Consider the following 23,791-nt stretch of genomic DNA (forward strand, 5'->3'; position numbering starts at 1 on the left):
TGATCAAATGCCCACAGAAAGCTTCTCTCCAGACAAACCACAATGATGTAGACTACATTATCGCTAGTTTGTCGCACCAACACTATCCTAAAGGAACATTACTTCACTTGCATGAGGCCATGGTTTCATGAAAATGAGGAAACACTTTGCCTTTGTGCCTGTGCCATGTTAAGGACGTGGACCAGAGGCAAAGAGACTGGCAGGAGGTGCACTGACTGTGCACCAGAAACAGGTAGGGTACAGTGAGTGCACCCGAGGGTGCCCCCTTAAAAATTGTGAAAAGGGTCTCATGGACCTCCTCAAACATGCCCTGTGAAAGCGCAGGCCAGGTGCGTCACTGAGAAAGACACAGCAGCTGCATCAAACAGACGATCGGCCATCACTAACATCCTGCCCTCAGGGCAGGCACGAGTTTGCAGCTGCCATGGAGGCAGTGCATTATCAGCAATAGGGGGCACTGTCAGTGTTTGGGCCGGGCGCACCTAGTTAATGGTACAGGGTGACGCAGACATGGACTGCGTACCCGTAGCAAAATACAGCCCCAGAATTTTGCCTCATTTTTATAAAGTTTAACTGAGAGACCTCCTTGGTGATAGGCCTTCAACAACTATTGCATATTAGTGAACTTTCTGCATTTACTTTTGCTTACATGTTTATCTTTTCCAAACTTCGTATGTCAGGCATCTTTTAAAGTGGGTGAGATACACAAAAGACAGAATCAGGTTCCACTGAGCTTGTTTGCCCAAGGCTATCCTGTAAGTTAACAGGAATGTGTGCATTTGACTGGGGACAAATATTTGGCCATCAGCACTTCTCTATTAGATGCTAGAAAAAACAAGCATTTACAACGCAACGGGTCTCGCGTTTGCTCATGTTAGAGCTGATCGCGTTGTAAACTCCTAACCCGACTTTTCACCTATCGGGCAAAAGTGCATTTATGTACATAACCCGAAAAGGTGAAATTAACTACGTAAAGCGCTCGACTTCTGCCAAGCGAGATCACGCTCGTAAATTAGAGAAAAAGAAGTCCACGAGCCTGATGGAAAACAGCGAGCCTCGCATGTTTTCTGTACTTGGTCGCTGCGCTCCAGGAGGGCTAGCCACCGGAAAAAGGCACAACCCATGCGTGCCTTCCACTAATGAAAGCAAGCAGATTTTATTAGGCAAGCACAGGAACCAATAAAAAACACTGATGTGAAGTTGACAGGGCTCAGAGCCCTTTTCTAAATACTAAAGCGTCTCGCTGCAATACGCATGCACGGGTGCATGCAACGCAGGCTTGACCCTAAAGAAAGAAAGCTGGCAAAAGCATTTTGATAAAGTTGGGGCCAGATTCTTTTGGAAGAAGGGGCAGGTCATTTCTGATGTGTGGCTAACCCAATTATGATTCGAACCTTCCAAACATTATCGAAAGTGTGTCTATTCTTAAGGGAGCCTATCTGATCTAAATAATTCAGATGTGGGAGACAATTGTAGGGCTTTTTTAGGTCAAGCCTTCCAGGCAGTGCATGCTATCTGGTTTAAAAAGGTCTATTATGAACGTACAGTTGCAGTTGGCTTACAGCCAAAATTAATGCTTATCTTTGGGTAACTTTATTGTCACTCATTTGTTTGCTTCTTATTTGATGCCCTGCCTTCCTCTTCTTGTATATGCCCCACAACTGGTGTATAGCCTCTTTACAGTCCCTTTGATTGGCTGACTTGTGTCACTGCTGACATATTGAAAACAACTTTTTGTTTTTTCGTTTAACACTCCGTAAAAGTGCATGTGTGTTTTAGATCTCTTCCTTGTGTGCTTCTTCCCCACTTCAAATACAAACCCTCTCCGTGCTGCTCCTCACTTCTCCAAGCATGTCTGTGAAAGCACAACAATAGAGATATTTTGTTGGGGTATGGGTTGCTTTTTATGGGCGAGCGCAAATCGATCCGTCCATAGAGTAATCTCTCTTTGGGCTTCAAACCACGCCCAGGTCACGTCAGTCTCTTTCATTGGTTCCTGGGCTTGCTCTTTAAAATCTGCTTGCTTTCATTTGTGAAAGGCATGCATACATCATGCCTTTTCCGGTGTTTAGCCCGCCTACACAGCACCGGTAAACTACTAGAAACATACGAGGCTCGATGTTTTGAGCCTGATTTCTGGACTACTTTATCTGTTAATTTTCCCCGCAGCGCGATCGCGCTGGGGTTTACATAGGTTCAGGAACCTGTGCATGTAATTTCAGTGTAATTGGCAGTTGCTTACAATGATCGTAATTCAAATTGATTTTCCTTTTTAAACAGAGAACATTTTATTACAAGATGAGTTAAACAGTATATTTTTTATATGTGAATTTCCATTGTATTTTGAACACGTGAGAGTGCATAATAAACATTGTATTGTCCCCTACCAAATCTGAAAGACTTGACCTCAGTTTCTTCCCTTGTCTTACAGTATTCCGGGTTCCAGCAGTCAGCAGACCGTTGTCTTGTCTGCGGACATCTTATAATGGACATGGTGAGTAATGAACACGAAGAGCCACAGTTTCACTAGTCTAAGTTTTTATCCACCCCTAATCAGTTGAACTATGGAGGTTGCCAGAACGTGGCACTTGCTAAAGTATTAACTCAAGATACCGAGAAAAGTGTGGTGCTAAAATAGAGACATTAAACCAGTGCTTAATTTGGCCTGGTGTTTGCCACTGCTTGGCAACCAGCATTTAATTGTCATCACCAGCGCTTTTTTATGACTTTATTTGTGACTTACCACCACATGGTGGTGCTGTGTCTACTTTTGTGCAGAGCACAACAGTTTAACAATTACAAATAATTTTAGCACATCCAGGACATTCTTAGAGCTTTGGGTGGGCTTGACTTGTCAAAATTGTCCAATTTGTATGCGTGCGATACTTAGTAGGGAGCTTTTATACAAGCATTTGGTGGCAGCAATGACCGGTCCAGTTGGTCATACAGGCTGCAGTGGCCTCCTGAACAATACCTGGGCCCTGGCACTTGAATATTTTCTCAAATTTATCACTGCGTAAAGCAGATCATATTGCGCCTTAAATAGACTTGTCAGCAAAACTGTGGTTGTTTAACTTCAACTAGAACATCTGTTACTTTTTGTGCTGAAGATGCAACATTTTAAAAATGTACAGAGGATCCGATCTGTAAGCTAAGTATATCAGGCTGGCATGATAATGAATGGATGGAGTGGCGGTAAGTAGTAGAGAACGATTTGTTAATCCAGTGTATCAAGCAACCTTATCTGCAATATATAGACATGATGTTCCCCGTTGTAACCTAGTTCAGTTGTTTCCTTCTTGGAACAAACAGAGCAGGCTCCAATTTGTACTTCTTAAAGGGATGTAAGGTGTCAGATATTAAAAATGCTGTTCTTTTGCACATATTCACATTGAACGGCCAATTAATATAAAGTGAGTGCGCCCTTCTCCCTCTTCTCCTCCGTTGTCATACTGTGAAGTGCACTGACCCATCACAGGATATAAGGCCTACACTGATCATGCGCACACAACAACAAAACATATCTCAAAGAGGCCTTACAACAATTCAACACTCTTCCTACTGAGGACTCCTTTGCAGTGTAGCATGCTGTCAGTCCAATAAAAGTACTTCTTTGCTTTATCGAGTATGAAGTGATGTATGAATGTAATTGCAAAGCAGCAGTTGAATCGTACTTTAAAGGGTCACATATAATCCATAACGATATAAAAGACACATGACCGTTACTTCAAAACCCGACTTCATGGCTGCAGGGTATTATTCCACTGCTAGGTAGAAATGTTCGCTAGGAAAGAGATTGCACAAATGCATCATTTTCCATCCAGGTGATCCCAGCAGATAATTTTGTCACTGACTGTCTTTTTTCCAAGTGGAGGTCCTATGGAGATCATATCACAACTTTCTGTGTTGTAAACAAGTGGCTATGTGGTATCCCTTGTTAAGCATTGGTGCAAGGGTGATTGGCTTCCCTTGGCATCCCCAAAATGGTGACAGAGAAAGGAAAAGAGTGAAATTGAATAACAGGATATAAGTATGGCTTTAGCGCTGGTGGCACCCGGTGCAACAATAATTTTTGGTGCCCCCCATGACCACCTCATAGTCCCTCATTACCACTGGGAAAAAGTGGCCCTCATCTCTCTGTAGCCTCTCTTACATACGTTTCATTTGTTTTAAAGCACTGGTAAAGGCTGGCTTTTCTATTAAGAATGTATATCCATACATGACAACATTTTAGAAGAGGCAAGGTGGAGTTTAAAAAAAAAAAAAAAAACTGGAAAATGCATTCCCCCCATTGACTTCTATTGAAAAAGAAGCAATTTCAGGTGGGAAACAGTCAAAATAAAGCCATTTTTGGCTTACAGAATCGGGAGTCTCCTCGCTGAATCGGATCTATTGGCATGTATGTATATCTACCCAAATGAACCATTTTAGCAACATTAGGAATAGATAATGAAAGACTGCGGGGAAAGCATCACATCCTCACCTATTTTATGCAGTTCTGCATGCAGCTCATTTATGACAGTTAGTAACAATCACTGATCTATATTGGTGTGTAACTTATGAACTGCAGTAACAAAAGGATCTCTGTGACAAAAGCAGTATCCACTGAGCTATCCACATAAAATACAGCTCTGTGACCTGCACGGCATGCGTTCTTTGCAGCAGGCATATTAACCCTCTGCACTACTTTAGGGTGAGTCAAAACTTCCACTAGACAAAACTACAATCTCTCTAGCAGAAACATTAGTTTCAAGAGTTATCTTGACGTTGTTATCGCTGCCTTAAAGCTGGACACACAAGGAACTCTGCAGCATTAAATTGTAAGTAATTGCTGCATACAGCACCCCCTCCCCAGGTCAGTTCCCAGTGCGGCCGCACCAGACGCACTGCCCTAAAGTGGGTCCTGATAGAATACACTGAAAAGGAGAGGGTGAGGTTAGAGTAGGGGAGACCAGCACAGAGGAAGGATAATGTTAAAGAAAGGAGAAACAGCAATATTATGGGCAAGACATGAGGCCACGACTGAGAAAGTATGACTTTTAAGGAATAGAAGAGCAGGTCTGAATAAATGAGTAAAAAAGAAGGACAACAGAAGCTAGATGGAGATCTGAATATAAGGATAAGAAGGCGAGAGAAAAAAGAGAAGGGGTGAAGGTGAAGAACAGTGAGAGAAAGTGAAATATAGAGGCAACGAGGAAATGGCTGATCCAGAAAAAGACACACGAATCTGTAAACATCTACCATTCAGCATTAGCCATCTTATTTCCATCAGGCCCTGTCTATCCTTCTAGCGACTGGTGAACCTCGGTACCACAGTTGTTAGTTTCATCACTCTGTGCCAATTTTACATCTTGAAGTAGCCCCAGGTTCTCTTGATTGGGCCTCAACACTAAATACCAACCTGCTACTTCCGCTGTAAGTTTGAAATGCACGTGAAAAACAGTGAAAACATTGACTATTCGGGCGCTGCTTTAGGTTTTGGATAATATGAGTGCTCTGGGATTCTAAAATGGTGTACATGATTAATCAGATTTTATATTTATTGCTTGCAAATGAGCTTCTTGTACCAATCGATAGCACAAACATGGTAACTAGATCGCATTGGTAATGTTATTGTAACACCATTTAAGTTGAAGTAGTGTTAATTGAGACAATTATTCAATACATTAAATAAATTAACTATTCAGGCTCTCCTCAGTACCTCTTTAGAACCCTGCAGCTACAGCTAGAGTTTAAGAAGCACCCCCTTTCCTTCCAGGGTCTTTTAAATGACTGGCACCCCTTCAACTTCCACAGCCTTTCCCTGTTAAGTGGAGATAACTGAATCAGGTAAAACCTGTCTGGGACTGCCATCACTTCCAGGGACAAGTTTGCCTTATGCCATTCCTCATTGCCCGGCTCATCCGAATCTTCCTTGCATTGATCCTGATCTTTCGAAAATAGTGTGGTGCATTGTCACAGTGCTGTAAATCTGGGAATTTGTCTCAAAGCCAAATGCTCTTTATGGATGTTCTGGGTTTGTATTTCCCCTGGTTGATGTTGTTATTCAAATAAAATGTCATTTGGGCCTGGGTGCTTTTTATCCCATGTGCTCTCCACCTTCTCATGTGGAGTCTTCCAACTCCTAATGTGTGTATTATAAAGCAAACAGTCACACCAGTTCAAACATACCTTCTTCCAGACTCCAGTAAAACCTAACTGCATTAACACCCCATTCTGTGCCCGGTGACTTTCAAACATTTTAAATGTAGGTGTATTTCCTTGCTGCTTCCCACGCCATGCAGTTCACAATTCTGATGTATGTAGGTGGTATTTCTATACCTTGAACCTATCCAAAAGGCAACAAAGTGTTATAAAGGGTCAAAAACAAATATATTGTCAACAAATAATAAAAGAAGTGAGTGGTTTGTGAACTGAAAATGCATTTTGAGGAGGCTTTCTTTAAACACTGCATCTTAGTTTGCAGTCTGATGTTGTCCTGGCTGTGGTGTGCAGAGTACCACCAGAGATGATGAGCTTGTCTACAAGATTAGCTGATCATAATGACTTGGTATGTGTTGCACTAGTTTTGATGATGGTGCAGACCATCAAGGGGAACCGATTGACTTTCTGACACTTAAGTTTGGCTTTTACCATACAGCCACTTATGTTTTCTTGTTAGCAGTGCCATACTTTGGTCGCTGTCCATGGCTTTCTACAATTACAAACTTTTAAGCTGCAGCTCAAAGAATTCATGATGAAGGCTTTCAATAATAAAATGCACGTCCATCCCTTCATGGAAAGAAACAGGTATCAGGCCCCTACTCCTAACGTGGAGGCAGTCGTCACTCCCGTCACTAGTCTCATATCTTCTACAAAACAATTTTTTTTTTAGCAAGTATCTGCCAACAATATAGCATAAGAAGACTGAGCCAGTAGCATGATCACCAGGCCCTAAGAAACCGCTAATTATACACTGGGCTGATGAACGTTAAGATTTCCTATTGGGGAAGGAACTTTTTAGACCTGTAAAGGAGTAACGTTTTAGAATTGTGGGTCCTGTACATTGGGAAGGGGTGCAGTTATTGGTTCATGAGCTGTCAGTACTTCTGACCCGACAAGCAGAATCTCGTTGTCATTATCATTTTTCTGGTGGAGAAAACATCAAGAGGTTTCAGGCTGATGCTGCACATCAAGGGCCTGAACTGCACTGTTGCATCTGCCCAAGTAAAGATGGTGAAATTGCAGATTGCACCATTGATATTTCCCATGACATGGTTAGATCTAAAATATGCATATTTACATATCAGGTTACCAGTCCAATCCTTTCAAAGATTTGCAATCCTTTATTAACAATTTAAATGTTTACTGTTGGTCTCAAGCCACTGTCCGTGGTCTTTACTAAAGTTCTTGCTTCCTGAGTGAATATCATGTATAGGGAGGGTTAATCCCTCGGCATACATGATATTCACCCAGGACCCAGACTTACTGCCTTGCGTCCTTCCAACAATAGACTTCAAAGGAAATTACCAGGGTGTGTGACCTATTGTGGCAACTTAACTTTCTTAATAACTGGAATAAATCTCCACTTACCATTGCTGTGGAACTTTGAATATATTGGATCCATATTCACTATCAATATAAGATTGTTGTTTCTGCAAAGGGACTTAGCACATAAGCTGAGGAGTCATTAAGAAGCTCGGGTTGGCACATGGAAGTCATGCCCTAAATAAGGCGCAACTCTTGGAGGACACGCCCGCCTCAAATCTGTTTTTCATTGTGAGTCAGACATCATCAGGATATCCTCAGCAAACAAAGTCTCCACTTTTGGCTATCAGAGTACAGTGCTCTTGTTTGTTTCTTACCACTTCTTAAAGGCCATCCAGTGGCTTCTCGATTTGTATTATGACCTTGGTTTTCCTGATGATTCTCCTATTCCTAGAGTGTGGGCAAAAGTCCAAAGGAAAAAAGCACTAGTTCTCCTGCTATCGCCCAACTTTAAACTTGTGTAGTGGTACTTTGTTCTGCACCACCTAAAAGTTAGTAAAGCTCAAGTGCTTTTGCTTTATCCGTGATCCATTATTGTCTTGTCTTAAGTGATTCACCCCACAGCTCATCTGCGGAAGTTAAAAGGCTGAACTTCAGTGAAAGAATCTGTCTAGAAAACTGGTTGTGTCGATTGAACTATCATCATCTACCTTATCCCCATATATTCATCACTGATGAAAGAACTCTTCTAGTTGTTTATTTTTTACAGGGGTCACAGTCCTCTGAGTTGATTGGTGCAGCCATTTGTCTTTTTTCTGGGTGTTTCATTTGTGGGCCTTGAGTGGTGGCCTTACATTTTGACCTCGCGGCTAGAAGGCTCTTCAGAGAACCTTGGTATTCTCTTCTGTAATAGACTTCTATGCTTATGTTTTTTACATGGCGTTGAACTGTGAACTGTGCAACCAACTTAAGGGTGTCATTTAGAGTTTTGAGAGAACTGAAAATCCCCCAATTTTTTGTCAGACCCCTTAAATACTATGTACAATCCAATGGTTTTATTAGGATAATTGGTATGTAATCTGCCAATTCTTTCCTGACCTTTCAATCGAGGTATTGTCACAGGAACATCATTTATTGGGTCCCAATTCAAATCTTTGTGTTATTTCCTGAAACTAGGAACTATCTTGCACAATGACAGGTTATTTTCTCATTTGTTTCATCGAAACTTACTGCTTTTGCTTTTATTGAGATGTTATGTCATTCACATTATTTTAGCGTGTCTCTGCTGCGGTGCTTACGCATTCTTTTTTGTGTATTTTTATTAATATTATTATTGCAATAGTGCCCATAAGAGTTTAAAAGTCTGTGCCCAAGTTGTATTTATCAAATTTTAACTGGCAGTGGCAGATCACTCAATGGTTGCTTGGTCTCATGACGGCAATACCTCCATTCATGGCAAACCCTTCCATACCTTTATTCATTATTCAATTTTTCTATTCCCTGCTTCCTTTTTCAATTCTTTCCCTTCATTTCAGACTTCCCACTCTTTGCCTTCTTTTGCTTTCAGACCTTTTTTCCGTTCTCTAATTTTATTTTAATTTCTCTTCTTCCCATTGTCATTGTCTCGCACTTATTGACAGAGTACCATCCTCACATTTCATCCTCCTTCCTTTCTCCATTCATCTTGCTGTTAGATACTGCAAGCCTTGGGAAAATCCTACCACCCGAGCTGCTTTCGCTGCGTGATCTGCAATGAGTGCCTGGACGGGGTGCCGTTCACTGTGGATGCTGACAATAAGATCTACTGTGTGAGGGATTACCACAAGTAAGTCCTGTATTTGGGTACATGTTGTAAAGTGGAAAAATCACCAGAAAAACATTTAATTCTGGCTACAAAATTGGCACTGCTTTCAATTTTATATCTTTTTGGAGGCTAAAATGTTTCACTTTCATGGCAAAATATGGTGCTAAAATATGGCAAAAAATAGAAATAGTGCTAGAAGCACAAAAAAGAAACAGAAGTTTGACTAATGGTGGTATTTCTGTACCGCAAACCCATACAAAAGGCAACAAAGTGTTGTACAGGGTCAAAGACAAATATAATTTCAACAAATAATAGAAGAGGTGGATGGTTTGTGGACTGATAATGCATTTTGAAGTGGCATTCTTTAAACACTACATCTTAATCTGCAGTTTGGTTTTGTCCTGGCTGTGGTATGCCGAGAACCATCAGAGATGATGAGCATGTGTACAAGATAAGCAGGGGTGCTGATCATAAAAACATTGAAAAAACTACAGAAGAGTAGTAGATGCTGAAAAGGATGTTATGGGTGGTCATTTTACAAGAAACCAAGGGAAAAATAACTCCACCCATTCAACATCCGATATAATAGCGTAACATACTTAAATGATTTGTTAAATGTCAGAGTAGTGCATGGAGACAATCTATTACAGGCTTGCTGCTTAAAAACAGAATGAGTTAGTAGAAAAAAGCACAAAAGATTACACCTGTTTGTTTGACGAAAATGTATTTTTCTTGTCTAACTGATATTGGAAGCTATAACACTTCCTATTTCTATCACAGATTCTCAGACATGAAATCTCATTTCAGCTACTTTAACAGCATGAAGCAGACACTTTTCAAATTTTTTTATTTCAGGGTTTTGGCTCCGAAATGTGCTGCTTGTGGACTGGCCATTCTTCCACCGGAGGTAGGAGGCAGATTCCTGCTGTCAATGCAGGTTTATTTCTGTAGCGTATCCACACAAATTCCTATTGAACATCCTTGCTTCCATCAGACTGATCATTTCAAATGTTCTAACAAGCACACCATGCAGCGTAAGCACACTAATGAAAAATAAATGCTTTTAAGGTACCGCACAACCATGCAGAAGGCAATTCTACAGTCATTATTAAATGTGTGGGTGTGTGTGTGTGTGCGCGCGCACGCGTGCTTGGTGCCGGCTATTTGTTGCCTTGCCTGGCACTCTTCTTTACAGCCTCATAGTTCATCACTGCAGGTCAAGCATCATTTCTGCGGCGCAGGGGCCAAACAGTGATTGATTCAACTTAGTCAGTGCCCATCTGCTGCTCCCTACATGAATGAGGTACTATTTTGTTCCTTTTAACTTTTAGTGCCATGCAAACAGAAGGCATGTGACTGGCTAAAACATGCCCAGCAGGACAAACAAAATTGCAAAGATTTATTTTCTATAGTTAAATTTATTTTATTTTGCCAAGCCTTCTTTTCTCACGTTGCACTTATGTTTTTGTTTTTTTTTTGCTTGTGGGCACTGTTCTCAAAAGGTGAGGATTATCTTGTTCTAAATATTGCAAAGAGGCATTGTTTCTTTCTTATGTGTAGTTTCTCACCCCACCTCACCCCACACCAGTCCACCTCAGACCAATCCAATCCACCCCACACTAGTCCAAACCACTCTTCCCAATCCAATCCACCATTATCCAGTCCTCCCAAACCTCACCACTCGAATCTGCCCTTCTCCAATCTGCTTCACTCCAATTCACCCCACTCCAATCCAAAACTGTCTGCTCCAATCCAAAACAATCTGCCCCATTCCAATTCAAAACAATCTGCCCTTTCCCAATCCAAAACAGTCTTCCCAACTCCAGTCCATCCCACTCCAATCCAAAACAAACTACCCCACTTTAATCTATGCCACTCCAATCTGCCCCACTTCAATGTGTCCCACTCAGTTGAAAATAATCTGCCCCACTCCAATCCTAAACAATTTGCTCCATCCATAAATGGCCCCACTCCAGTCCATCCCATTCCAATCTTCCCCACTCCAATCCAAAAGAGTCTGCCCAACTCCGATCTGCCCCACTCCAGTCCAGGTCACGCCCAATCCACCTCACCCGAGTCCAATCCACCCCACTCCCTCCCCAATACAACCCCACTACAATCGAGGTGCACCACAATCCACACACTATAATCCAAAACCAATCTGCCCCACTCCAATCCATAACAATCTGCCCCACTCCAATTCCTAACAACATGTCGCACTCAAATCTGCTGCAGACCAATCTGGCACACACAACCCAAAACAATCTCCCCCTTTCCATTCCAAAACAATTGCCCTACTCCAATCTGCCCTACTCCAGTCCACCACACCTTACCCCAATCCAATCCACCCCACTCCAATCCAGTCTACCCCATACCAATTCAGCCCACCCTAATCCAGCCAAATCCATTCTACTCCACTCAGTCTACCCCAACCCAATCCTGTCCACCTCAATCCAATCCACCCCACCACAATCCAGTTCACCCCAATCCACCCCACCTCAGTCATATCCACCTCAAACCAATCCACCCCACTCCAATTAGTCCACCCTACTACAGTCCAATCTACTCCATTCCAATCCACCACACTCCATGCCAATCCACCCCAATCCAATTAACCCCACCCACTTCATTCCACCCCATTCATTCCACCCCACTCCAGTCCACCCCACTCCAGTCTACCCCACTTCAGTCCAGTCCACCCCACTTCAGACCATTTCACCCCACTCCAATCCATTCCACATCAATGCAATCCACCCCACTCCAATCCACTCCACCCCAGTCCAATCCAATTCACCCACCCCAATCCAGTGCACCCACCCAACTCCACCCATCCCATTTCAATCCACCCACTCCACTCCAATCTAACCCACCCCATCCAGTCCACCCACTCCACTGCAGTCCAGTCCACCATTCTTCTGAAACTCCACCCTACTCTTCCCCAGTGCAGTCCACCCACTCAATCCAATCCATCCACCACACTCAAATCCAGCCCACACAATCCACCCCACTCCAGTCCACCCCACCCAACTCCAGTCCAATTTACTCAACTCCAATCGATCCCACTCCAATGCACCCCCCTCCAGTGTACTCCAATCCACTCCCCTCCCTTGCAGTCTAATCCAACCCACTCCACTCTTAATTCACCCTACTCCAACCCCCCACTCTAATATAATCCACCCCTCTCCAATTTACCTTGCTGCAGCCCTACCACTGCAATCCAGTCCACCCACCCCAAACCAATCTAATCCTCCCTATTTCAATCAACCCCAATTCTCCTCACTCCTTTTCAGTCCAACCTACTCCAATCCAGTCCACCCCATTCAGTCCACCCAAACCAATCCACCCTACTAAACTCATTCCAGTACACCCTACCACAATCCAGTCCACCCCAATTTACTCCGGTCCATTCCAGCCCATACCCTCAATCCACTCCACCCTATTCCACCCCACCCCACTCCACTCAACTCCACTCTGACACTCTACTATCGTACACTCTACGGCACTGCACTCTGCCACTGAATTCTACTCCCCTCTACAACACTTAACTTCCCCTTCTCCACTCTACATCACTGTACTCCAACAAATCCAGTCTACGACACTCTACTCCTTCCCCTCCCCCACTACACTCTAGGACACTCCACGTCACTGACTTTTAGCAGCCACACTGGTTTCTAACATGACAAAAACACATTGCCAAAACCAATAGCTGTTGTATAGGCGAGACATATTGGCGTTGCCAAAGCTTGTTTAAATTCTGGCGTTGTTCCCAAGTGGGAATCTTTTGTCCATTGTATGTCAACTGTTAGTTAGTTGCTGCAGTTACCACAAATGGGGGCACACCTATGTTCTAGGAGTTACCTTTGCAAAATTAAAATTTTGAAGGTCTTGATGTTTTTTGAAAAGTTGCCACTCAAAGAATCTCTTGCGAGGGCAAACATGTTTTAACACCTAAACGGACTTATTCGACTAAAAGAATCTCAAGTTTGACTCAAATATATCTTGGGGTCTAAAGAAGTAGGTGGCTTGCTGCTTTTTTATATTTGTTTATTTAAATTATGTTAGGATACGTTATTAAACAAGTGACTCACATCCATGTTTTAACTTATTTTCATTTCGTTCTTTCACCAGTAGTGTGAAAAGTAATTTTTGAGTATATTTCTGCTGGCAATATCAGTCTGTGCAATGGTGGTGAAGTTCTTAAATCGGACACTACGGACATGTTTGATATAAGGAAGCAAATGGGTTTCTATTTCTGTGGGACCTGGCTTTGTCACTGAAGACGTTTAGGGGTATGCATGATACCAACTAACACTCTGGCTACCAAACCTGATGTTTTGTCATATTTCTGTTGGATCTTTGTGGGGTCCCTCCATAATGATGACAGGAGGTGAGACGAATCTTTATTTCATGCACCTCAGCCACCTCTCACCAATAGCTCTCCTTCGCCCCCAGGATTCTCATGCCATTGCCCCACAACATTCTTAGTCCACATTCCATGAACAGCGCTACTCTGAGCAGTGTGCTTAACACCATAACCTATAAGTATGGCTAGTAACATATGCCAGACTTACCCTTCTCATAACAGTCACCCAGAGGAAAGAAGCCATAATAAATGCCACACTTCTCCCTCCGATAACAGACACCCAACAGAAAAGTGTACAAAAATGGAAACCTGAAAAAAATCGATACACTATATAAACAACCACTGCCACTACAACAATCAAATGTTATACAGAACTGTGGACAGAACATGATCATAATTTACCAAATTAGTGCATAACACACAAAAAATATCTAAACTACAGTGGAACGAAATCCTGTAAATAAGATGGTTTCTTAATTATTCTCCCACTCCTCCTCCTGTCTGACACCTCCACAGGAGGTTTCCTGACACCAACAATACCTGGTTCATCCAGCACACCATTTGTATTGTCTGCAATAACTTTCTCTTTTCTCACACGTACATGATGAAGATCCGCCACTCTGTCCTTGCAACCTCTCACCAACAGCTCTCCTTCAACTGTCTCTCCCCAACATTCTCATTCCGTTATCTCACAACATCCTCATTCCCCGTTCCATGAACAGCGCTACTCTGTGAGCAGTGGACTAAAACTCAGGCATGTAATGTGTCACACTTCTCCTCTCCCGTAACAGACACCCAACAGAAAGAACACATAATAAATCCCACACTTTACTTAGTGTTTTGGGCTTCAGACATTGATGTGATTTGTATAGAATTTATAGAGCGTGCTAAACCCGAAGGTGTCAAAGCGTTGAGGGAAGGTAATCTCAACAGTGCAAGGTCCAGCGGCAGATAGAGGAATCTATGAGGAAAAAAGCCAAGTAGTCAAGTGTTTATGCCGCAAATGAGTCTCCTTCAGAAATGTGAGCTGGCAAGGTGTTCCACAGTTTGACAGCAGCAACATAAATGTAACGTCCTCCCCATCCAGCCTTACGGAATCTGGGAACCCGCACCTTCTTACAAAAGGAGGATCTGAGAAGCCTGCTGGGAGCGTGCCAGTAAAAAAAACGAGTTCAATTGACTTGGGCCTTTCTGCTTCAGGGGCAAAACATTCACACCTAGGCAATGGCACAAATGCACCCACTCTCTAATCAGCCACTTCGGTTCCTGTAGCATTAAGCATCATCATTGCAAATGATGTATTGAAAGCTCCATTGACCCGGGTAGTCTCCCTGCAGTGGATGTTTACACATCCACTGCTATTCCATTTACTGATTCAACAGAAACACTTGAGATTCACTTACAGTCTAGGCTTCTGGTGGCCCTGCAGGAAATCGCTTGGATTCAAGGATTTATAAATATGCCTAAATAACAGATATTCCTATTAGAAACATTGTCTTGGGATGAGGTTCGGAACTCATTTGTACATACACAATGAAGCCTTGCTTTGTTTGATGGACAAAGTGGATTATATATTTCAGTTTTCAGACAGTTTTCTTTTTTCTGTAGTCTCTACCAGCAGAACAATTTGGATATTTAGCATTCCATATGAATTTCAGTTTATATTTTTGTTTTGTTTCCAAAGTGGTTTCTAATTTTCATTCAGATAAGAGCATTATCTTGACTGTTTCCCCCAGGTCAGGATATAAGGCAGCTGAAAGTAAATTACAAATACACAGTGTCAGAAAATGTATTGCCATTTTATCTTGTTGCAAATGAATGTGAAGAGTTACCTAGTTCTAGAAAACGTGCCTGAGCTATTAACGAGGCTCACATTTATGTAAGAACGCAATGGTTGGACCAATACTCTTCAATGAGGTGATAGGCAAACCTGTATCTTAAAAGAATGAGATGTAACACATTACTTGATGGCAATTATTGGTAATTTTGTGGTTGAAATTAGTTTCTCTGGCATCATTCATCATCATTCGCCTGGGTGAAGTGTTTAAATTATAGAAGAGGAATTTGAATGGCTCTATGTGTTACCATGCTTCTAACCTTAATATATTCATACTTGTTCAAATGCTTACAGGGATCGGATGAAACCATTAGGGTCGTATCTATGGACAAGGACTACCATGTGGAGTGTTATCATTGTGAGGTAAGGAACACAGCACTTACATGGACACATTTTTCCACATGTTTTGAAAATATTGTGTTGTGTTGACTCTGGTTGTTCTAATAAACTATGCTCACTGGTGCCTGATCAAAGTCATACTTTATTTGTCTGCTATGATGATTTACACATTGGTCACTACTAGGTTATACTGATCAACGTGGGTATAATTGCCAAACATTAGTTTGAGATATAGTAGTTATATTAAAAATGTACATTCACCATTAACATAAGTTTCACATATGTAGGAATTTACAAGTATCACCCAGGCTAGACTTGGGAATTTAGATAAATTGAAGATTTCTACGCTTATCACACCTGCCTTGTTTACTGCAGCAGACATAAAGCAGTACATGTGCATACTTTAAATATGAGGTGTTTTCCATGATCAGTTTGCGAACTTCAGCTTTGCATGACATTTGGTGTGGATGGACACACTGGTCAAATTTAATTGGAAGATTTGTGAGTAACTATAACGTGATGGTTTTGTAATTGTCCCTTCCCAGAAGGGCCACAGCCCTGCCTCTTCCCAGAGATCATCGATTATCCATACTTCAAGATTCACCTTACTCATAAGTCATAAGATTCATCCTAGTTGTGAGATTTGTGATTGCACAAATCTGAACACCCTTGAACTTTCAACAAAAAATACATTTGAATTGAATTGGTTCCTATATGATCCGATAGCTTTCATGTGGCTTGTTGATTTAGCAGAAACATTTTTACCAACTTCCAACTAATATGGTTAAAGTAATCGTATAACATGTGCAGGACTGAATAGTACCCGTTCAAGCTTATATTAAACCTACTAATATTGACTGCATTCATACAGCATTTACTGTCTCATTCAGGATGCTTCAGATATTTCATTTTTCCACTTGAGAAAAATGGGCACAGATATAATTATCCTAGAATAATGGATAGTGTTCCTCGCACTCTTTTGTACCAGTTTCACTTGGACCCCAGTAACTCATGTTCAGTGAAGCTTCTGCCTCTAGGCTTTTTTCTAGTCATCTGAATCCAGAATCAAAGAGACATCCCTTTCACTAGCAAGATCAGCTTCTGTACACATTCCCATTGCCAATCGTTTCTCTGTGGTCTCTGACCTACTGGAGAATAACTGACAACCAGCCATCAACACTGACACTCTTAGAATCCTGCAGTTTGATTCTGAGTACTTCTCTGTTATAACGGAGGGAACTTCAGGAAGGGATGAGGTCGGCAAATATCTTACTAGCCTTCAAAATTCAAGTAACTTTCAAGTACATGGACTTGATACAGGTGGGTCTTCTGTCTCTCTCCAGTCATTTTCAGGGAAAAATATCTTTGTTACTAGCTGGAATATAGCTGTATCAAAATTAAAATTGAATAATAATGATTATGGTTGTTTTTTAAATGAACATTAATTCTGTATGTGCTAAGGTTTCTGGGCCTTAGATAATGTGCATAGGTTTGGCTACAGGAGTTCCTGTACCCCAGCTATAACTACACAGATAAGGAGAGCTTGTGGCAGCCTAGTAGTATGAATGGAAGTTTCTTTAAAGTGTTCTGTTAAAGAGATAGCTGCAGGTTCGCTAGTCAAACAGGAATTGCAGATTATTTCTGACCACAGGATGCCCTCATTATTTTGTATATCTATAATAGAACCATAAACACCCAAATTAAATCGGTTACCCTCCGATCTATCAATACTTCATTGAGTTCTTATATTAGTATCCACAATGACACTGTTGTAGGTGACTTTAATATAACATATGAACCATCAACCACTCAGGATCTGACTTAAGACAAAGGTACATTTTGGGGTATCCCAGATTTAATGGCGCCCTCTAGGTTTAATTTGAGCAGATCAACAGCAAGTTGGTTGATATTAACTCTAACTGATCGCTTACATGCAAGCGATGGATGCTCCTTCGCTGATAGCATTGCTGTTCCTATATTTTGGAGAGGGGATTACAGTAGTAATATAGAATATATTATTCTAGATGTCTGGGCTTGGAGAATCATACTTGTTATGACAGTCCTCCACAGAGAAGAGAGTGACTACTATCCATTTTCTCTTAAAACTCAGGGTTCATTGATTGATACTCAGGTTTGCATCTCTCATTATAGTCTTGATACCCTGACAATAAGTAACAATCCAAAAATTGTTAAATGGATTGCCATCTGTAGCTCTAACAAAGCTGTGTCAGAGATTTATAGGGATGTATCAACTACATTGAGCCTGCTAATTGAGAAAACAGATGAGCCCAACTTAATCCTACACCTATGTTACCCTCTTATCAGAACTTAAAGATGGGCCTAAATGGTCAACTAGCAGAAAAAAAGAATGAAAGGAGTCTGCCAGGGTTTTGTTTTTGACATGATTTTATTCCCCCTCTTCATTGGTGGTTGTATTACTTTTCTGGATAACTGTGAAAACGACTCACCGGACTCTATCTGGGCCGAAGGTACTACTCTTCGCCAACAATACCCTTCTTTTTTTAAAACCTCCAAAGGGTTGAAAAATTCTCTTATATATGTTTTCCCTGTTATTCTGTGACAATCGTTGGCTTAAACTGAATGCCCAGAGAACTAAGTTCATGGCTTACAAACAACGTAAGAGCTTTAGAGGTAGGACAAGGTTGGGGGAGACTCACCTTGAAATAGAGAATTTGATTATTTGGCAATCAGCCTAATTCCAACTCATGGGTGCCATAGGTATGAAGAGATTTCCACTCATTAATTATAGGTCTTTGGCCATCCTTAAGTTTACCAGTTGTAAATCCTTCCACCCAGTGTCCCACGGTCTTAGAAATCTACAATGCCCAAAATGTTAATTCTGCTCCCTAGGGCACAGAATTGTGGGGGTATTGTGATACTGGTAGGTTTAGAGATTGAGGAGAACAAATTCATAAGGTCTCTATTGAATTTGTGTCAGAACACTTTTTTATTGCTCTTAACATTAGATCTGGTACCGAGACCTGTCCCACAGCTCTCAAAATTAGGGCCCATACTGAACTAGTTCCGGTTGGAGAGTTAAACCACATAGAGGTGCGCTTAGTGACATCATTAGCCGACCTCGAACTTCAAGAATTCCTTGGCTAAATTATGTCAAGAGGTTTCTATTGGATCTAGGAATGAGAGATAGTTGGTAAAATCCATTATCAATTGCTAGAGAAAATGCCAGGCCCTGGGAATTATTTATAGAGCAAAGGGAATCTTGTGTTTCATTAAGTTCTTAGTCAAAAGGAGTTTTGCACCAAAACTGATTTTTAAGTATGAGGAATTTTAGACTATATTAATTCACCATCCTCAAGATGTCTGTATTTGAAACTTAGTCACAGTGTTTTACCGTTAGCTAATCTCACATTTTCTTGGTCATATTCTGCTACTAAGTCTAAATTGTGCCCTGTGTGCTGTTTGATGGAGGAATCTGAGGAAAATTTGTTGTTATTCTCTACTTCCTATTCCACATCAAGAGCTAGATCTGTTGCCCCTTTATGTTGGGCGCTGGTATTATTGAATCACCCAAATTATCTAAGAACATGCAAAATGTAAAAGGATTTTGCAAAGTGGCACCACCTACAGATGTCCCTAAAGGGTAAAGTTCAAACTGTGAAAATGGTGGTAGCCTGTCCCTGACTCAGTTATGTCTTTTGATATCTGCCCCTGCAATGCAGCTTCTCCTTTTCGGCACTCAAATCATGAAATACATTTGGCAAGGGAAAACACAAAGTTTTCCAAAGCAAAACTATACGCAGCCATGATGGCTTGATGTGTCCGCATATCAAACTTTAAACTGTAAAATATGGCCATCCATCTCTCCCAGCTCGCTTATCATTCCAAAGCCACACCAGAGACACCTGACTGGGCCATTTTCGATAATCATATCCAGGGAGGCCACGGAGGTCTTTTGATTATATATAGAAGGCAAGTAACAATGTTACCAAACACTAATCCAATGCTGTCAGGGTCCCTAAAGGTCTGAAAGATAGCCACAAACCTCTGAAACAACATAGGTATCTGCATGGGGCTGACCCATCTGGCATAATGCAGAAGTCACGGTGGATAACAAACCTTTCCACTAGCCTCAATGGATCCAAATGGCATCCTCTTATTGGGTTAGATTATACGAGATGTTAAAACAGGGAGGCCGCCTGCACCCTTTGGATGATTCTGCACTACATACCTACCTGGCCAAGTTGGGGGGGGCTAGAAAAACTGATATCTGCCCTCTGGGAAGCCATAATTGATGCCCTTTACTCAAAACCTACTGTGGCCTACTTGTGTAGGAGCTGGTCACCACACCTACCAACCTTGTTCGAGGAATCCGACAGGCATGACATCATATTTTCACATGGCAAAAGCCTGAGGGAGGCGAGACTGAAGATTAGTTATTTTAAAATCTTATATGACTGGCAGTGGTCTCCCTTTGAATTACACACAGCACGCCTGTTCACTACTGCGCAGTGGCCGTGCCAAGGTGGATACAGTGCACATCTTGTGGGACTGCCCAGTAGTGCAGCCCTACCGGGATTCGATCTGGTAAATCCTATAAGACGTCACTGACTTAGGGATGCAGCCATCTCTGGTACTTGCAATCTTACATGCAGTGCACAAAATCAACAGTGTCTTTAACCATCAGAAAAGGTGGCTGGACTCGTTACTGCCAGTTGCCAAAGTGTGTATATTAAGGCATTGGAAGAAGAAACCACCCCTGACGGTGGAAAAATGATCACCTGCTATGGCAGGAACTACTTCATATGAACGTATGATATACAGCCACAATGATCAGATACACAAATTTGAAAACGTATGGGGAGCCTTTATTTCCTAACATTCTCACTCTCTCCAATCTCTTGTCAGCAGGGATAAAGCAGATTAGGGCACAGGGAGCCACGTTTACTATCGATACAATTCGCAAGTTCCTAATTGCGACTCACAATTAGAAACTCGCAAAATGCGCTGTACAGTAGTGTCTCAGACACTGTTTGTGATTCCCAAATGTGTCACAAGGGACCTGCCTCATCAATATTCAGGAGGCAGGTTGCAATTTGTGACCCATTGGGAATGGCCTGCACTCACAGGAATGGTGGCCTGCTGGGGTCAGCAGACCACCATGTCTGTGATTGCTTTTTAAATAAAGATTTATTTTAAATGCAGCTCGTTTTCCTTTAAGGAAAACAAGATGCATTTCAAAATTAAAAGTGAAAAGTGTTCTTTTCATTTTTTAAGCGCTTAAAAAATGGTGGTACCCTCATTCACAAAGGGGAGGGGTTTCTGGAGGACCCCTTCCTGTTTGCGAATGGGTTACCACCTCCTACACGGAGTCTGTGAAATATGGATATTTTGTGAACACATTCCAGTCGCCAAACATTCAAACATGCCCCTAAGACTTGCTATTAGGAAGGAACACCCCTAACACTCCCCTTCCTAATACCGACTCCCAAAATGTATTTTGCCATTTGGTAATTGGTTACCGAATAGCAATATTGGGTTGGTACATGTCAGAAGACTATTTAGTGGTCGTAAATGGCCCAATTAGCCATTTGCAACCGCTAAAAACATTTGTACATAGACTCTAAGGACTGTGAAATTTCCTTCTAATACCCTTGTTTCGCCATATTCAATATTTTTGATAACTATAAGAATGGACTTTCAGCATACTTGATTGACACATTTTGTGTGTATATTACTATGATAATATACTTCCTTTTCCGGTTTGCTATGATTGACTCTTGTATGCATGTAGGTCTTAGATTTGAAGATACTGCAAATCAGTTGGACACTTACCCTTGCAATTTACCTGTACTGTAATTTTTGGTTGTTTTCAGCTGTTTCTATGACCGTATTGTAACCATGTACACTATACTTGTGTCTTTCTACCAAAAACAATAAAACGATATTAAAAAAGAATTTGCAAAACAGATACCGGAATGAACATAGTGTTTGCTTTTTCCAAGTTTTTGAATGCAGTGTGGTTGACGAGATACAAAATGATGTGCACAGGCAAACATTACACTGTTTAATAGTTGCCCTTGTTTATATATTTGTGACCTTGAAATTAGTTACTTTTAGATCCTTTAAGACTTTGCTGATCGATTAACTTGTACGAAGTTTTCATGATTTCGATGCTTTTTGTATGCTCTATTTGTTGATGGATTTCATTATCGGATTTTACAATAAAGATGAGATTGTGTCCGATATCTATCCATATTTGGATCACAGATTTTGCTCTTAAGATTAAATTAGATTAGATTTTATAAAGCGCGAAGAATGCCCAGAGACGTCTTGGCACTGCCATCTACATTGAAGGAGTGGAAAACGACTCAGTTTAAGGATTCCATGGGCAGAGTGAACAGTGAGGTTTGAGAAGTTTTCTGAAAAAACAAATATTAGTCTGGTTCCTCAAATGCCAAGGCATTGGATTCCAGAGCCAACAGGAGGTGGAAAAGAAATGTCGGCCTCCTCAGGAGGTTTTAAAGTTGGGGACCATCAACGTCTTGGCAGAGGATGAGCAAAGATTTTAACGTGGGGTGTACCATGTGATTTTGTTTTTGAAAGGAACCAGGCCAGAGTGAAATAGCGTTTTATGTGCAATGCAGAGAGCTTTGAAAGCTACTCTCTTGCTTAATGTGAGCCAATGTAAGAATTATCTTCCTTTTGAGACTGCTTCAAATTTCCTTATGTTCATAAGTAGCCAGACAGCAGCATTTTGGAGTCTCTGAAGTTTTTTAAGGATGCCTATTTGAGTCCCACTATATAAGCCATTGCAGTGATCAAGTTTTGAGAGAGCCATAGAGATGATGACTGTTTTCTGCAAAACTGGGGAAAGGAATGGGAGAATTTTCTTCAATGTCCTGAGAGTGTAAAAACAAGGCGACATGAGTTGAATGAACGTTCAGCATACTTCATTGATGCATGTTGTGTGTGTATTGCTACGTTAATGTACTTTCTTTTCCGTGAGTGATCAAGAACAATTCCTAGATTTCTCACTTTTGAGACAGGCGTAGGAGGTGTACAAAAGACAGAGGCCACCAAGAGGTGATCCAAAAGGACGTAGCCCCCTCAAAGAGGAGCACCTCGGCCTTCTCCCAATTAAGTTTTAAGCAGTGAGAACTCCTCCAGTTGTCAATCCCAGACATGCAGTTCTTAAAGTATGAAGTCACCTCATCAATATTGTTGGTGATGTGTACCACTGTTTTGGTATCTTCTGCATAGGAGACTGTAACAAATCTAAACGTTCTTATCAATATCAGGAAGGGGGGGTCACATGAATATTAAATAGAGTGGGGCTCTGTGATGATCCCTGCAGAACACCACAGGGTAGGGAGAAAGGCTTGGAGGTAAAATCTCCCATGGAAACAGATTGTTCCCAACCATCAAGAAAGGAGTATAACAGTTTGAGGGCAGGGCTCGAATGCCAATCTCGGCCAGCTGATGCTTCAGAACCGTGTGGCTCACTGTGTCAAAGGCTGCGGATAAGTCAAATAGGACCACCGCAGCCTTTCCACCCTTATACATAATATACCTCAGCTCCTCAGTTACTGTTATCAGAGCAGTTTCCATGCTGTGGGCTATCCAGAAACCAGACTGGCCGGCATCCGGAATGTTATTCTGGTCTAAGTAAGCTGATATGGAAATATTCAGATGTCTTTCTAAGACCTCCGCTATAAGTGGAAGAAGGGATATTGGACAGTAATTCTTATCTTCCAGATGATTTAGAGTTTCTTTTTTTGTGTAGGGAAAGAATGAAAGCTTTTTTCCAGTCCATGGGGAAAATGGCAATTTCTCAAAATATTTTACGACAACAGGGCCAGTGGGGAGGCAATAACTGGAGATCCAGGTGTAATGAGGCGCATAAACTGCACCACACGCTCCGTTGTGAGAGGTGGAAAGTCATTAAAGAGCAGGTAATTGTGGTCAGTTAGTACATCCGGTGCAGAAAGGAAATCTGTAC

The 23,791-nt window shown here is 41.6% G+C and overlaps 1 protein-coding gene across 1 annotated transcript in view; it reads left to right on the forward strand.

The window, feature by feature from the left end:
• The window catches only part of LIMD1 (LIM domain containing 1), a 300,888-nt gene that overhangs the window by 273,841 nt on the left and 3,256 nt on the right, over nt 1–23,791 (forward strand). The window contains exons 6-9 of the mRNA XM_069216256.1: nt 2,432–2,494; nt 9,162–9,292; nt 10,127–10,178; nt 15,766–15,834. Of these exons, the coding sequence (XP_069072357.1) occupies nt 2,432–2,494; nt 9,162–9,292; nt 10,127–10,178; nt 15,766–15,834 (315 nt within the window). The remainder of the gene's footprint in view (nt 1–2,431; nt 2,495–9,161; nt 9,293–10,126; nt 10,179–15,765; nt 15,835–23,791) is intronic.

This window comes from Pleurodeles waltl, chromosome 2_1, assembly GCF_031143425.1.
Source record: "Pleurodeles waltl isolate 20211129_DDA chromosome 2_1, aPleWal1.hap1.20221129, whole genome shotgun sequence".
NCBI classification, from domain to species: Eukaryota; Metazoa; Chordata; class Amphibia; order Caudata; family Salamandridae; genus Pleurodeles; species Pleurodeles waltl.